Source organism: Cryptotermes secundus, unplaced genomic scaffold (assembly GCF_002891405.2).
Source record: "Cryptotermes secundus unplaced genomic scaffold, Csec_1.0 scaffold363, whole genome shotgun sequence".
NCBI classification, from domain to species: domain Eukaryota; kingdom Metazoa; phylum Arthropoda; class Insecta; order Blattodea; family Kalotermitidae; genus Cryptotermes; species Cryptotermes secundus.
The window spans coordinates 242,662-256,219 of record NW_019737986.1 but is presented as its reverse complement, the minus strand read 5'-3'; the positions used below and the strand labels follow the sequence as shown (position 1 = coordinate 256,219).

General features: G+C 41.4%; 1 protein-coding gene across 2 annotated transcripts in view; it reads right to left on the bottom strand.

The window, feature by feature from the left end:
* The window catches only part of LOC111870603 (BDNF/NT-3 growth factors receptor), a 149,107-nt gene extending 140,817 nt beyond the window's left edge, over nucleotides 1-8,290 (bottom strand). For both annotated transcript variants that reach the window (XM_033753926.1, XM_023863025.2), the window contains exon 1: nucleotides 8,000-8,290. In XM_033753926.1, coding sequence (XP_033609817.1) covers nucleotides 8,000-8,105 — 106 coding nt within the window. In that variant the 5' untranslated portion in view covers nucleotides 8,106-8,290. The remainder of the gene's footprint in view (nucleotides 1-7,999) is intronic.
* Nucleotides 8,291-13,558: the final 5,268 nt, after the last annotated feature.

The following is a 13,558-nucleotide window of genomic DNA, read 5'->3' as shown; positions in this document are numbered from 1 at the left end:
TCGGTGTCGCATGTCCGCCCACAGGGAAAGTATTAGGACGGAAACTGGAAACACGGCAAACCGCCCTGAATAGCATTAAAATATCGGTCTCTGCCTATTAATACCCCGTACACGTCACAGCAGCTGCAAACTTTATGCCTTGGCATTATGGGTTCGAACGTGGTCCCTGAGGAGAACTACAGAAACCCCTCTGTGTGCACATCCATACCCAAGAACCCCGAACGTCAAGCACTTTGCTTCAGGTTACATCTCATTCCGAAAATGAACATTGCTGTTATTAGTTCATCTTTTAACAGATTTTCCGACCTTGATTTTGTTTCATCCCAGTGGCTCACAATTCCGATCTCTCGTACGGGTACATCTTCCATCCTTTCGGCATATTCGCACAGTATATTTTTGTACTATGCAGTGATGCCTGGAACTTTATCATGAATTTTCTGTGAATACTATTCCGTGACGCTTCTTCGCGAACCTCGCAAAGCACCAGCCCTCGAGAGCGCTGCCGCAGTCGCGTATGTCGAGTCCGTCAGTGCCTCGTTAGCCTTCAGTCTCTGTTCTACATTTCTTCGGCTTCCATGCGTATCATAAGAAAAATAAGTTTTGAAACGCTATACTCCTATCTGTATTCCGGCGAAAGCCCTCCGTCTTTTCAAAGGAACACGTCGCTTCTGTCTTCAGGGTCGAAGCATAAGTAAAGGAAGAATGCACCACGAATCAGGCAGAAAGCTCTGTTTGCTTTCGGGAAAGCTTACATCTTAGAGCCTGAAGATCGACACGATACATTCTTCGAAACGTCGTTTGAGTTTCACCGGACTAAAATGTGTTATATTCTAGAATACGTATAAAACCCTTCACAGCCGCTGGTGTGAGAACCTCAAATCCAAGAAAGCTAAGTTGTGTTACGATATAAATAGAAGCGAAAAAGAGGGTCATACATGCATTCATCAGATCCCACGAATTTAGTTTCTCTTTAGTTTCTAGGGGTGGGGTGAGACTGAGTCCTTTTGGTACGTCGGCCACTAACTGGCCTATTGTACCAGCCCCGGAGGGTACGTTATGATGAATGTGAAGCAGTCGGTGGAACGAGAATTATCAGGGGAAACCGAAGTCCTCGGAGAAAACCTGCTCGAGAGCCATTTTGTCTACCACAAATCCCACATGATGTTAACTTGGCTCGAACCCGGACCTCAGCGGTGAGAAGCCGGCGACTCACAGCCTGAGCTATGGCAAGACCAGCCAATGTCGTTGCTAGGGATCATCTCAGGAAAGTTTCGCTCTGTACGCCATGCTTTTAAACAGAAATATTAACGATGCAGGAATTTATTTAGCAGTCGTGGTAGTTTTTTTTTTTTTTTGCAGCGCGGATTTGCCTGCTCATCCTGCTGGATACGAACCCATGTCACGAGAGTGGCGTCTGTCAGAGTCGAGTTGTGGAAGTCACGCCTTCCTGACGTACTTACCGTGTGATCCCGTCCGAATTGAGTTGCAGATGTTGGGTTCCCTTTGTTCCACTCACGAGTCCCACCAACATTCCCTATGCAAAGGCTGTTCCCGTAGGAAGACAGAGTTATACACTCTTCCGAAACGTCTGTTAATGTCTACCACACTCCGCGGCCTTACACCCCAGAAGGCAGCCGTCTTCATAGTCAGTGCTGTGAGAGGTTCATATCTGACAAATCTTGTCCCGTTCCTAAACCGGTTTGTTTTATATAGATCATTCAAATGAGATAACATATCATATTTATGTATAATCAGACATTCACAAAGACAGTTATAGCGAATTATGTTCTGTAACATAATAACCTTTCATGTTTAGATTATGGTGTTCAGAATTATGAATTGCGATATGAAGGAAAGAGATTTCTAAAATTATATGCCGTATTTCACAAATGATATTTGGCAACATTGCTTTTGCTCTATGATACTGGATTCATGTACTGAAGATACATTCTATATTTCATATTATTATTGTTGTTCTGAACTATGTAGCAGAAATGGAAACTAAAATATCTTAGCATATGCAATATAGAAATACATTAGAGGCAACGCCAATTAAAAATATCTGGATATATTTCTGATTCTCGTATTTTAAGCATGTTAAACCAAGATATCAGGAATATTTTTATAAAGTTATAGTGCCTTTGTGGTTTAGTGGTCAGAGTTCCTGGCTAAAGATCCTGAGACCAGCGTTCGATTCTCGGAGCTACCAGATTTTCTGAGAAGTATTGGATCTAAAACAGGGTCCACTCAGCCTCGTGAGGATAACCGAGGATCTATTTCATGGAAATAGCGGTTCCGGTCTAGAAATCAGAAATTAACGGTCGTGGGCCCTGATACGAACCGAAACCGAACTTTTTCGGAAAAGTTTCATGTAGATCCATAACATTAATTTTCTTGAGAACTATTACTTTCTAACATGAAACAAGCGGTCGTGATGTATGTTGTAACGGTGTAGATGCGAGTATGTAATTTTCAGAATTTGTACACGTGTAAAAAAGCACAATAAAAATGTTGGCTGTTCGGATGAAAAAACCGGCTCCGACTAGTCAAAAGAGCTCTTCCCCACACCCAACACGAAATCCCCCAAATCCACCATCTTGTTTTACACATGGAACGCACGGAATGGCTTTGAATAGTGCAGAGGAGACATCCACAGGAAACAGTCTCCATTTCGCTCAGATGCGTGCAAAGAAGCCAAAACGTAAGTTACGGCTTTCTAAGTCTCTAGCAGTAGAATTAGAATGTTCAGCGCCGTTGATACAAAAGCCTGCCGCTGGACATGATATTGACCATTTTCAACCTCAGAACTCATTTCGTGAAGAAGTCTCTTCTTATTTTTCCATCTTCCTCTCCTTTTCCAATCGGCCGCTCTAAAGACCCAGGCACTTCTGAAGATGTGTGCATTTGTCTTCCCCGCCCAAGCTACATGTCTATCCAATTGCAGCAGACGATCTGCATACATCACATTTCTCATCGTGTAACACAGTTCATTGTCTGTTTTCTATAGCCTTCTTAAAATTAAGATTTTTTTTCGGCGACTTTCTCTTCAGACACGTGCACTTCGTGTCCTTTCTTCAGAGAAACCACAATAATTCGTATGTCATGAAACAAGTAAGCCTGTTTCCCTATGGCTTATAAGCACCTCGGTGCGTTGAGCAGTATCCAGATATACATTTCATTGTTCTGCGCGCGAAGTGCTGGATCGGCGAAGTTACAAAACATACGAATATCAGATTTTATGAACATTCGCCCAGCCGAATTGCAGTTGTACGTGTGCAAGAGAAAACATTGCGACAGAAAGAACGGACAGAGGGCAATAAGAAAAATAACACTGCTCTTTGAAGATTGTTCTAAAATGAATTTTTCTCTTTCCGTAGCATCGCCAACAACATAAATTGCTAAATTCAATTAAGTACGTATTGTGCTAGAATTTTCGAACACATGTCTCTTGAGGGGTAAACATTTTAAGCCGAAAACACCAGTTTATAAGATTCGAACTTTATGGGACAGAATCCATATTGAGAAGCTAATAGTAGTAGTTTAATTAGTACACATTCACAACTTTCTTTCATATATTTGTTACATAATATTCTAACATTCGCAGCATTTGATGGGGCTCGAATCTTCCTTACTTCATTCACAAAAGTCCGTCACTGGTCTCCATGCTGTGCCAGATGAATCCAGTCTACAGCCTCACATCCTCTCTCTTTAAGATTCCTTTCAATATTTTCTATCTGCATGTAGAACTTTCAGACTTATTTCGTTCTTTCAGCTGTTCCAGCTAAAATGTGTATGAATTTCTCAAATATTTCACGAGTACTACGTGCCCAACCCCATTTTTATTTAGGCACCCTCTTTTTATTTCTGAAGGATCTGAAGCTCCTGGTTAGCAGAATCGGCTATAATCACAGGAAATTAAGTCACCTGTGGGTACGACATCTAGACCACTACTGCGCGTTTGATAAATTTTGTGTATAATTAGTCCTGTTTAGAGACAACAGACTGTTGTTAAGCAAACGAGTTGGTTACAAACGACCTCTGACCATAGGACTGAAGTCTAGACAAAATAAATGTTATAACCATACAAATGATAAGTTTCTTGTCGAAACATGATGTCAGATTAAGCAGCACAATTTCATTATGGGCTTCACTGCCCCTAGTAGGAGCGGAAATCTATATCCCAAACTGGTGTACGGATTTCATGCTTCTCCCATACCTGTTGCACGCCCTGTCCATTTTATCCTTCTTGATCTGATAACTGAATATTGTTTGGTGAACGTTACAAATTGTGAGGGCACGCGGTAGCGTAGTTGATTGCGGCACTATGCTACAAGCCGGAAGGTCGCGGGTTCAAGTCCCGATGAGGTCATTGGGTTTTTTTCAATTGACCTAATCCTTCCAGCTGCACTATGGCCCTGGGGTCGACTCAGCCTCTAACAGAAATGAGTACCAGGAATTAATTAAATAATTTTCCTGGGGAGTAAAGCGCGGCCGGCGCGGAAGGCTCACAACCTTACCGCCATCTTTGAGCCGATTGTCTAGATAATGTGGGACCCTCAACGTCTCACAACCCTATGGGCCTTCACGGCCTGGTACAGGGATAGCTTTACTTTTTTTTTAATATAAATTATTCAATATCTCAGTATACAAATTTGTCTTTATCTCCTCTCCCTTGGGCCCAAGCATTTTCCTCAGCACCCATTCTCAGCCGTCCCGAACCCACACTCTTCCCTTAGTGCGAGGTACCAAGTTTCACACTGGTATAAGCAGGGTATCCTGTAGTTTATTTGCCCATATTTTAATCCTTTTGTTTCAAGGTACGAGTTGAACATACAAAGGAGTCTGCATTGAACAGAAGCACGCTTTCTAGGGAATTAATCTGCACTTAACTTCTTCACGTAGCGTAATTTTAAGGCACTATTCCGTAATTCACCTGGAGGGACTGAAGAAAATAACGAATAATTTCTTTCATGATACCCTATTTCCAGACCGAGATCTAACCTAGGATTTCAGAAGATGAAGTAGGAGTTCTAAATACTCGGCCGTAATGTTCGGTGCGTAGTTGGGTAAGGACTGTGCCTTGCTACTGACGAAATCGTCTCTTGGCAACCAGTGACGACGTCCTGAGCGCGATATACATCATGCAGCTGATGTCTTTGCCTGGGATGGCGAGCTCCGGAAGGCATACAGAGTACAAAGTCCATAAACAGTGAAACCACACGCGATAACAAGAATAAGTTTAAATTTCTGAATCAATACACCGTTGCGAATGAGGCTGAATGCATTGGATATTCAGTATTCGGATAAGTGTGTGAAATCATAGACAAATATTAAGTAATGTTTCAGTATTGATATTCACTCTTATGTTGAATGTAAGATTAAGTACGAGAATACACACACCTACATTCTGATGCGAGTTTTATGGAGAAATTTAGTGTTATTAAAGATTGATGCATCTGGAAACTGAATTTACTTACTTATGGAGCTGAGCCCTTCTTGAGGAGAAGCCAAATCTACAGCTACTCAAGAATTTCCCAAAATTTTATGGAACTCGGAGGTTCGTTACCGTGTTCACAAGAGCCCTCCACTGCTCCCTATCCGGAGCCAGATCAATCCAATCTATTCCATCCCATCCTATCACTCTGAGATCCATTTTAATATTGCCCAACCACCTAGCCCTTAGTCTTCTCAGTGGTTTCCTTCCTTCTGCTTTCCCATCAATATCCTGTATGCATTCCTTGTCTCCCCCATTCATGCTACATGCCCTGCTCACCTCATCCTTCTTCACTTGATCATTCTAATTATACTTGGAGAAGAGTACAAGTTATGAAGCTCCTCATTATGCAGTTTTCTCCAACCTCCTGTCACTTCATCTCTCTTCGGTCCAAATATTCTCCTCAACACCCTGTTCTCAAACACCCTCAGTCTGTGTTCCTCCCTTAATGTCAGAGACCAAGTTTCACACCCATATAGAACCACAGGCAAAATTATAGTTTTGTATATTCTAATTTTTATGTTTTTCGACAGGAGACGAGACGACAAGAGGTTCTGGTCTGAATGGTAGCAAGCATTACCCGAGTTCAATCTCCTCTTACTCCGGAAACTGAATTATAATACAATATTATTCCAATCTAAGGGGCTGTCCGGGGACTTCGCCGTGAAAGATAAAGGATGTAATTATCTTAACAGACATTGGTCACTAGTTTCTACTGAGCGGATATGCTCATTTCATTAAGTTATATTTAACTATATCCGACTTCTAGTTCATTAGTATAATAATGCTATTTTAGTATAAATAATACGGTATGATGAGTTAATGTCATCCTGAAGGAAGTGACCTCTCGGGAAAGCCAGGCGTAGGAGGGAGGACACTACTTAAGTGGATCATAGAGAAATAGGATAGAAAGACGTGGGCTGCTTCATTTGCCTTAGGAGCTGCTAGTGAACACAGCAATGAATGAAGAGTTGTAACGCCGTGCAGTCCATCCCAGAGAACAGTACACTTCATGACCGCGACTGTGAGAACTTCAAATCCTGCAGTACTTCATCTTCGGCTGCCGTAAAAGGAGGGGAATTTCTTGATCAGTTAAGCGACTATTAGCTTGTCCACAATTCTGCTTCGGACTTACTTACCTAAAATGGAATCGGTCTTTCCCTGGCGCCTCTGGTACGGCCCAGCTGCCCGTAAGTCTCCTGGTATTTTCATGCTCCGGTTCAGGAGGGATTTGCTAACTTTTTTCCATACAGAACGCGAAAATTGAAAAAAAACGAGAAATGAAGTTTGTCAAATCTTAACTCGACCATTTTTCAAAAATCGTCGCTGAATCCATTTTCAACAGACGTCCTTACGTAAATTCTGTACAGAAGACGGTAAAATTATTCCTGGGCTTAATTAATTACGCACCGCGCCATGTAGGTGTATGGGGCAATGGAGGTATAGCTTCGTACTCATTTACGTCAGATGGAGATGAGTGGTCAGCAGCACCACTCTGCCACATCATTCGTTTTACAGAAGGCTGGGTGAGCCCCAGAGCCCGTATGGACTTTAAGGGGGAAGTTAAAAATACCTTGCCCCAGTCAGGAGTCGAACCCCGATTCCTCGGTCATCCAGTCCGTAGCCTAGAAGCTATGCCGATTAAATTATCCCGGTTATAAGTAAATTCTATATGGAAAGGAACGTAATAGTTTTGATAGCGACATCCTCCATAGTCGGAATAGCCCTTAAATCAGGCCTGTATTTTCCACCGCTGTAAACGCGTCGTTCAGATGTTAACTAGTTCAGTTCTTTATACCTCACGTTTATCTTTGCGAATAAAGAAATTTCATTATTCACTAATATTTTCTTGACATGGTATCAGCACCATAATCCTGCTGTCAGAGGCGCCTGTTCTTGTCCTACTCTCTTACGTCTGTTTTCCTAAGGATTAACGTTAATTTTTGTCCCTTCTCTTACGCAGTACCCAGTGACAAGCATTCTGGATCAGCTGCTCGCTGTGCAATGTAATGAGCCTTCCCAACTCATCACTCATAGAAATATTCTGACATACCCTGTGCCCAAATAAGCAAATAAACAATAGATATTACAGATTTATATAAAAGCAGTGTTATTAAATATAAATTCCTGATAGGAATATTCTACAGGAAGATATTCAGTAATAGAAAATAAATATCATTTTAATATCAAACTCGTTGTGATAATAATGAAATTTTCTAAATGGGGTAACAAAAATATTGTTTTCTACGTGGGACAGATTTTTAATTCATTTAATTGTTTCTAAGCATCGACAAGTCACTTCATTGTTACGTCATGTCATGACGGGTTTACGTATAACCAAGTACTAATTTCCGTAACTGTAGGATTTTTTTTTTAATTTTTTTAAAAATTTCAGAAAATACTGAGATTTGTAAACAAGGAACGCCGTTTGATAGCGTAACTCTTATGGTAACGGCGAAATCGAATATCAGCGCTATTACTATAAGCTGTATGTAGATACCTCACCTTGCTTATGCTCATCTGATAGCTCAGGCACCTGCGGCTGCGTTGAGAGGGTGTCTGGTGTGTCACTGACAGCCCGACGTCTTTTCGGAATGACACCCATGTCCATTAGGAACTTATAAGAATCCTAATTCACACAAAATTTTGGGCCATAACTAGCACATGTTTCAGTAACAAGTTCAAGCACACTGCGATTGAAATTTGCATTACGAAGTCCGTAAACTCGGGTCGCGCGCCGCGCGTGTTACCTCCCTCCGCAGAGCAGTGGGACCCAGAAGCGACTGAACAGGAGCAGCCGTCACCCACTCACATCCACTTCTCCCCCTCCCTCCGTGGACCGTAGCGCAATTCTATCAACACTTCAGATTCTTCCCCAGAAAAAAAAAAAGTATTGACATCGCGCATGCGTTCCTCTGATGGAAGTTCAGTGATGTTTTTACAGAAATTTCATTCACCCTCTCCTCTCAGTAAGCAGCACCCTTAGACCTCATCACTGCCCCCATTTTTTCTTTCTTATTTGGCAGAGATCCTGTAAAAAATAAAGCTATTCACAGTCTTTTAGCCTCAGACCAGCAACACACAATCGTCGTCTTTCTGAAATGAGTCTCCCTTTCTGGAACGAGCAGGAGAAGGTCATCAGATAGAGGATTAGCGTCTGTCTCACTGTTTGGAAAACATTTCTATTCCTATTTGTACATAAGATAAATGATGTAGTGAATACTGTTATGTTCTTGCGGTCTCTTTACTGCAGTTTCAACGGCATCTTTGACCATAAGCGGGAACGAAGGCAATTTTTAACCGCAATTATACAAATAGGATTTCCTAACTAACTAACTAACTAACCGGCTGTCCCTCCTGAGAAACTAATATTCACTGAAACGGTCACAAATTCTCCGCCTCTTGTACTCGTATAACCGGAGGATTCAGTATCGTTTTCCTAAGAGTTAACCACTGGACCCTATCCTGAGCCAGATAAATTCAATCAGTATTTTCTTACACGTATTTCTTTAAGATGTATTTTAATATTATTTTCCCATCTACATCTTATTCTCCCAAGTGATTTCTTGCCTTCAAACCTGGTATGTTTCTAATTTCTTCCGTGTGGCTACTTGTCTCACTCATTGTATCCCTCTTGCTGAGTGCTGAACTCTGAAAAATGCAGTCTTCTCACATTTGACGCCGTGTAGATCTTGAGTAAACCGACGTCTCGAAGGAATGTATCGCTTCCATATTCAGGGTAGAAAGTATATTTATGCAGCCACCTCCTCGAGCTGATTCTTCACTTTCGGATTTTTCTACCCTGAAGATGGAGACGATACTTTCCTCCGAAACTTCGATTCACACAAGATCTACACGGTGCTATATCCTAGAAGACGGCATTCTCCATAGTCACCGCCGTGAAAACCTCAAATCTTACATACTTAATTCTGGACTTCGTAATCCGGTTTCAGTATTTCTTTGATTTTAACGCACAATTGGTGATATTAACATTCTCGCTGTCTTTATTCATTTCATAATTTATTATTAGTAAACGCAGATCTCCAAACAGAGAAAATAATTATTCTTAATGGTGTGACACAAAAGGTCTTCTTTGATGTTGCACTCCGGTTTATACAAGTAAAGAAACTCTCTGCTATGCGCGTCTGTCCATATGGTTACCTTTCGTTGTTAATGTGAAAGCTCTCGAGTTCCAGTTCGGTGAGATGCATCATAGGAATTAATCGGAACCGAATTCTATGTTACGTTACTACTCGCCCGCGCCATAGCTCAAGTGGTTAGTCGCTGGGTTCCCACCGCGGTGGCCCGGGTTCGATCCTGGGTCTGTTCAAGTGGGATTTGTGGTGGACAGAGTAGCGCTGGGGTAGGTTTTCTCCGAGTACTTCGGTTTCCCCTGCCAATCTTCATTCCACCAATTGCTCCACAATCACCCTCACCTATCATCTGGATCTGGTACAATAGGCCAGAAGTGGCAGCAGTACAAGGGACTTAGTCCCACCCCACTAGCAATAAAACAAATACGTTGCTACTCGTAGAGTCCAAACTAATAGGAAACGGTCTCGTGTGTGGAGACGGAACAGACCGCCCTACCTAACCGCTTATGTTACTTATTATGATGTCAAAAGCACACCGGGTCCAGGAAGAACGACATGGGCAGTGCTGTTGAAATTATTGAATAAATTAAAGGACATACTTGTCAGTATTCAGTTCTGAAGCAGCTGCCGCTCCGCCTGCTTTCCAAAAGAAGATACGTCATAATTGTTTTGTCCATTGTTGGATGTGGTTGTAAAATATGATCTCTTATTTCGAGAGAATATAATTAAGTCTGTTTGAAACCAAAGTGCTCGGAGAGGTATATATGCCTAAGCAGGCTGAAGTCAGGAGACTAAAGTGAAACAGTCGTTGTTTACACTGGACACGCAGTTAGCATAACGAATCGTGTGAACTGGCCGGCCGTTGGCGCAGCATGAAGTGTCTTCAAGATGGAGACAAATGCAAGTGCTGCTGTGTCACTGTTGTTCACTTATTGTGCGAAACTATACGCTAGATATTTCGACTTTGTCTATGTCATCATCAAGTTCTGGAATTGAGTTGTCTTAATATGGATCAATATTTTACATCCTGTTGTTATTATTATTATTATTATTATTACAGCGAATATATCTTTTGGAAAATGTAAATTAATATTATGTGTAAAATCTTAGTGATGCGCTGTTGTTGCCTAAAATTAGAAAAAATTAAACCCTATTATCTTATGAATTTTATTATTTAGTATTAACAAATTTATTAATGTAATGCGTCTCCAAATTGGTTCGAAAGTTATTAAAAACTTCTAAATAAGTATTTAAGTTAAATAACTCGTCGAATTATATATTCAGTTTTAAGTTTATTGCTAAAAGTAGTCTTGAAAATTAGCTAAAACTAAAAATAACTTAATGTTATCGTTCAGGTCGTAGTCATGGGTCGACGTGTCGTGTGGGAGCCCTTCTTCCAACTTCCGTCTTGTGGATATTATTAATTGCCGTGTAAATGGCTATCTTAGTATATACCTGTGTATTCCTCGCAGGTAGTTTTTGTATTTGTATGTGTGCAGTTAGGTGTTTAATATTTATTTTGTCTATGAAGATGTCTCACGTTGTTGTGGTATTTTTCACGTAGCGACAAAGTCTGATGAAATCCAGGAAGCTATTATTGGCTAGATATATAACTCTGCAGCTATGATGAAGAGACACGAAGTACAGAACAAAACTCTGGTAGAAAGACTCCTTGGAAAGCGACCGCTTCAAAGGCCGAGGAGAAGATGTGAGGACAATAGTAAAGAGACGGGATATGATGGCGGGAATTGAATGAAACAAGCTTAGGATCATATTCAATGGAGGGCTCTAGTATTAGCCATGTTGGAATTTCATGTTGATATGTACATTATCACAGTTGTTCCACAAATTGTATCTTCTGCAGAGAAGCAACCAGAATGCATTGCAATCACTTACAGGCAAACAGAGAGCGAATGCATTTTAGTTTCCTGTGTTTTCGTTTGATTTTTCTGAAAGCCCAGATTGGAACCTTATTGACTTTATGAAAAAGAGATCACATAAACAGTTTCCAGTTTTTCTTCTGTATACGTTATAATGGATAATGCGCGTGTTTAGTATTGAGAACGAAAGAAAGGGGAAGTATCCCCTCTGCAGCAATGCGACAGCTGAATCCTGTGCAGAGTGGCTGCATATCTACTGCGACGTTACTCAACTATCCGGGCAGAAAATTGCGGTTAAACTCTACAGGGATATCTCTGGGTAGCCAAGTAACAGAAGTGACATTTGAAACTGTTTTCAATTACCAAGTTAATGCTGATATGGACCGTTTTGAACTGAAAAAAAGATTCTGAGCCTTCCGAAGACGTTTGCTTATTGTGAAATGAAATACTTCACATGCACCAGTGCATGTTCTCCGGTATTGCACCCGGTGCAGAACTGTGAAAGCTCGCGGGGGTTTGCACCCGTTATAAATATGTGCTTTTTGGATTTTCTGTATTAAAGAAAAATCGCTTTTCTTCTTTCAGCAGATTTGAACGGAATAGGAACGTTTCAGTATTTTAAGTTGTATTATCTCAAATTTGAATGAGTATTCAGTATATTAAATAATATTAAGCAAATTACATTATGAGCTTTGATTCCTTCGTTTGTGAAAACTAAATAAGACTGCTCGATTGCAAAACTTGGACAGTAATTATTTTTCGGTAAAATCAGAAATGAACACCTGTACCGGTCAATTGAACTGAAGAATGTGTACTGATATTCTGTGTTAGATGCCACGTCGATTGGCAGAGTTTCACTAGGGTTCTGCAATAGCAGCAAGATTCCACCTTACTGTCCTCTCCTCTACAATTTCTAGACTTGGGTATCAGAAAATCGAGTGATTTTTCATTCGACATTACGTTTACTGCGTGGTCTTAAGGTCTTTAGAAATCTAATTGGATTTTATCGTATTCTGTCCGAATTAAAAATCATTAAAATTGTATTTATGTCTTCGGGTACCGACATGCTTGCAACGTACGCTCAGTCGATATGAAGAGCCCGTATCATGCATCCATGCTCGTGACCCTTCCCGCCCGGCGATCACTCGGCTCCGAGTAAATATAATTGCCCGCCCCTCTTCTACAGGCAAGTTATGTGTCAACTTCCTGCTGTTCTGCGACAGGATCCCACCGTATCATATACAATTTCACACACTAATAAACTTTATGTCGATTTATTTTAGTCTGTTACTAGATGCAGAGCAGATGAGCAACTACCGTGGTGGGTGGATAATTTCATCTCCTTCGTTAACACATAAAGGTTATTTTCTTTTAAGAAGTTGTAAAAACTATTCGATTATTTAGTAGTGAAATATTCGCTTTCTTTTTAAATGCTAAGCCTACAGTTTCAATGAGAACAAAACATAATTATTCCTGTGCTTAATTAATTCAGTACCACGTCCTGAAGACGCATGAGGGAGTGTAGGTATGGCTCCATCATTCTTAACTTAAACACTAGATGGATGTGCGCTTACAGCTACAAGTACATTCCTCTCTATCCTCGGGGAAACAGCCCCCTGTACCCTTTATATAGGAGGCTGTGTGTTGGCCGGTCTCGATGCCATGGCAAAGGGATAATGTACTTGCCGGGAACCGCGATCTGATTTCTCGGTCGCCCAGTCTAACTGGGGCCACTCGGCACGGCGGCCACTCACTGGCCTATTGTACCTGCCCCGGGTGGTTATGATGATGGAGAATTTGGTGAAATGAAGATTGGCAGGGGAAACCGAAGTACTGAGAGAAAACCCGCCGTAACGCCACTTTGCCCTCCACAAATCCCACTTGACCAGACCCGGGATCGAACCCGGGCCGCCGCGGTGGGAAGCCAGCGACTAACCGCTTGAGCTATGGCGCGGCCCGCCCAGTCGCTTACCTAGTTGCTGTACCGAGAGAACAGATGCTTCAGAGCAAGTTCATCGTACCTCTGTTTCTTAATCAAGAGGTCCCGAGTTCTGTCTTAGGAATGGAAGCCTGCAAAAAATTACCTGAAT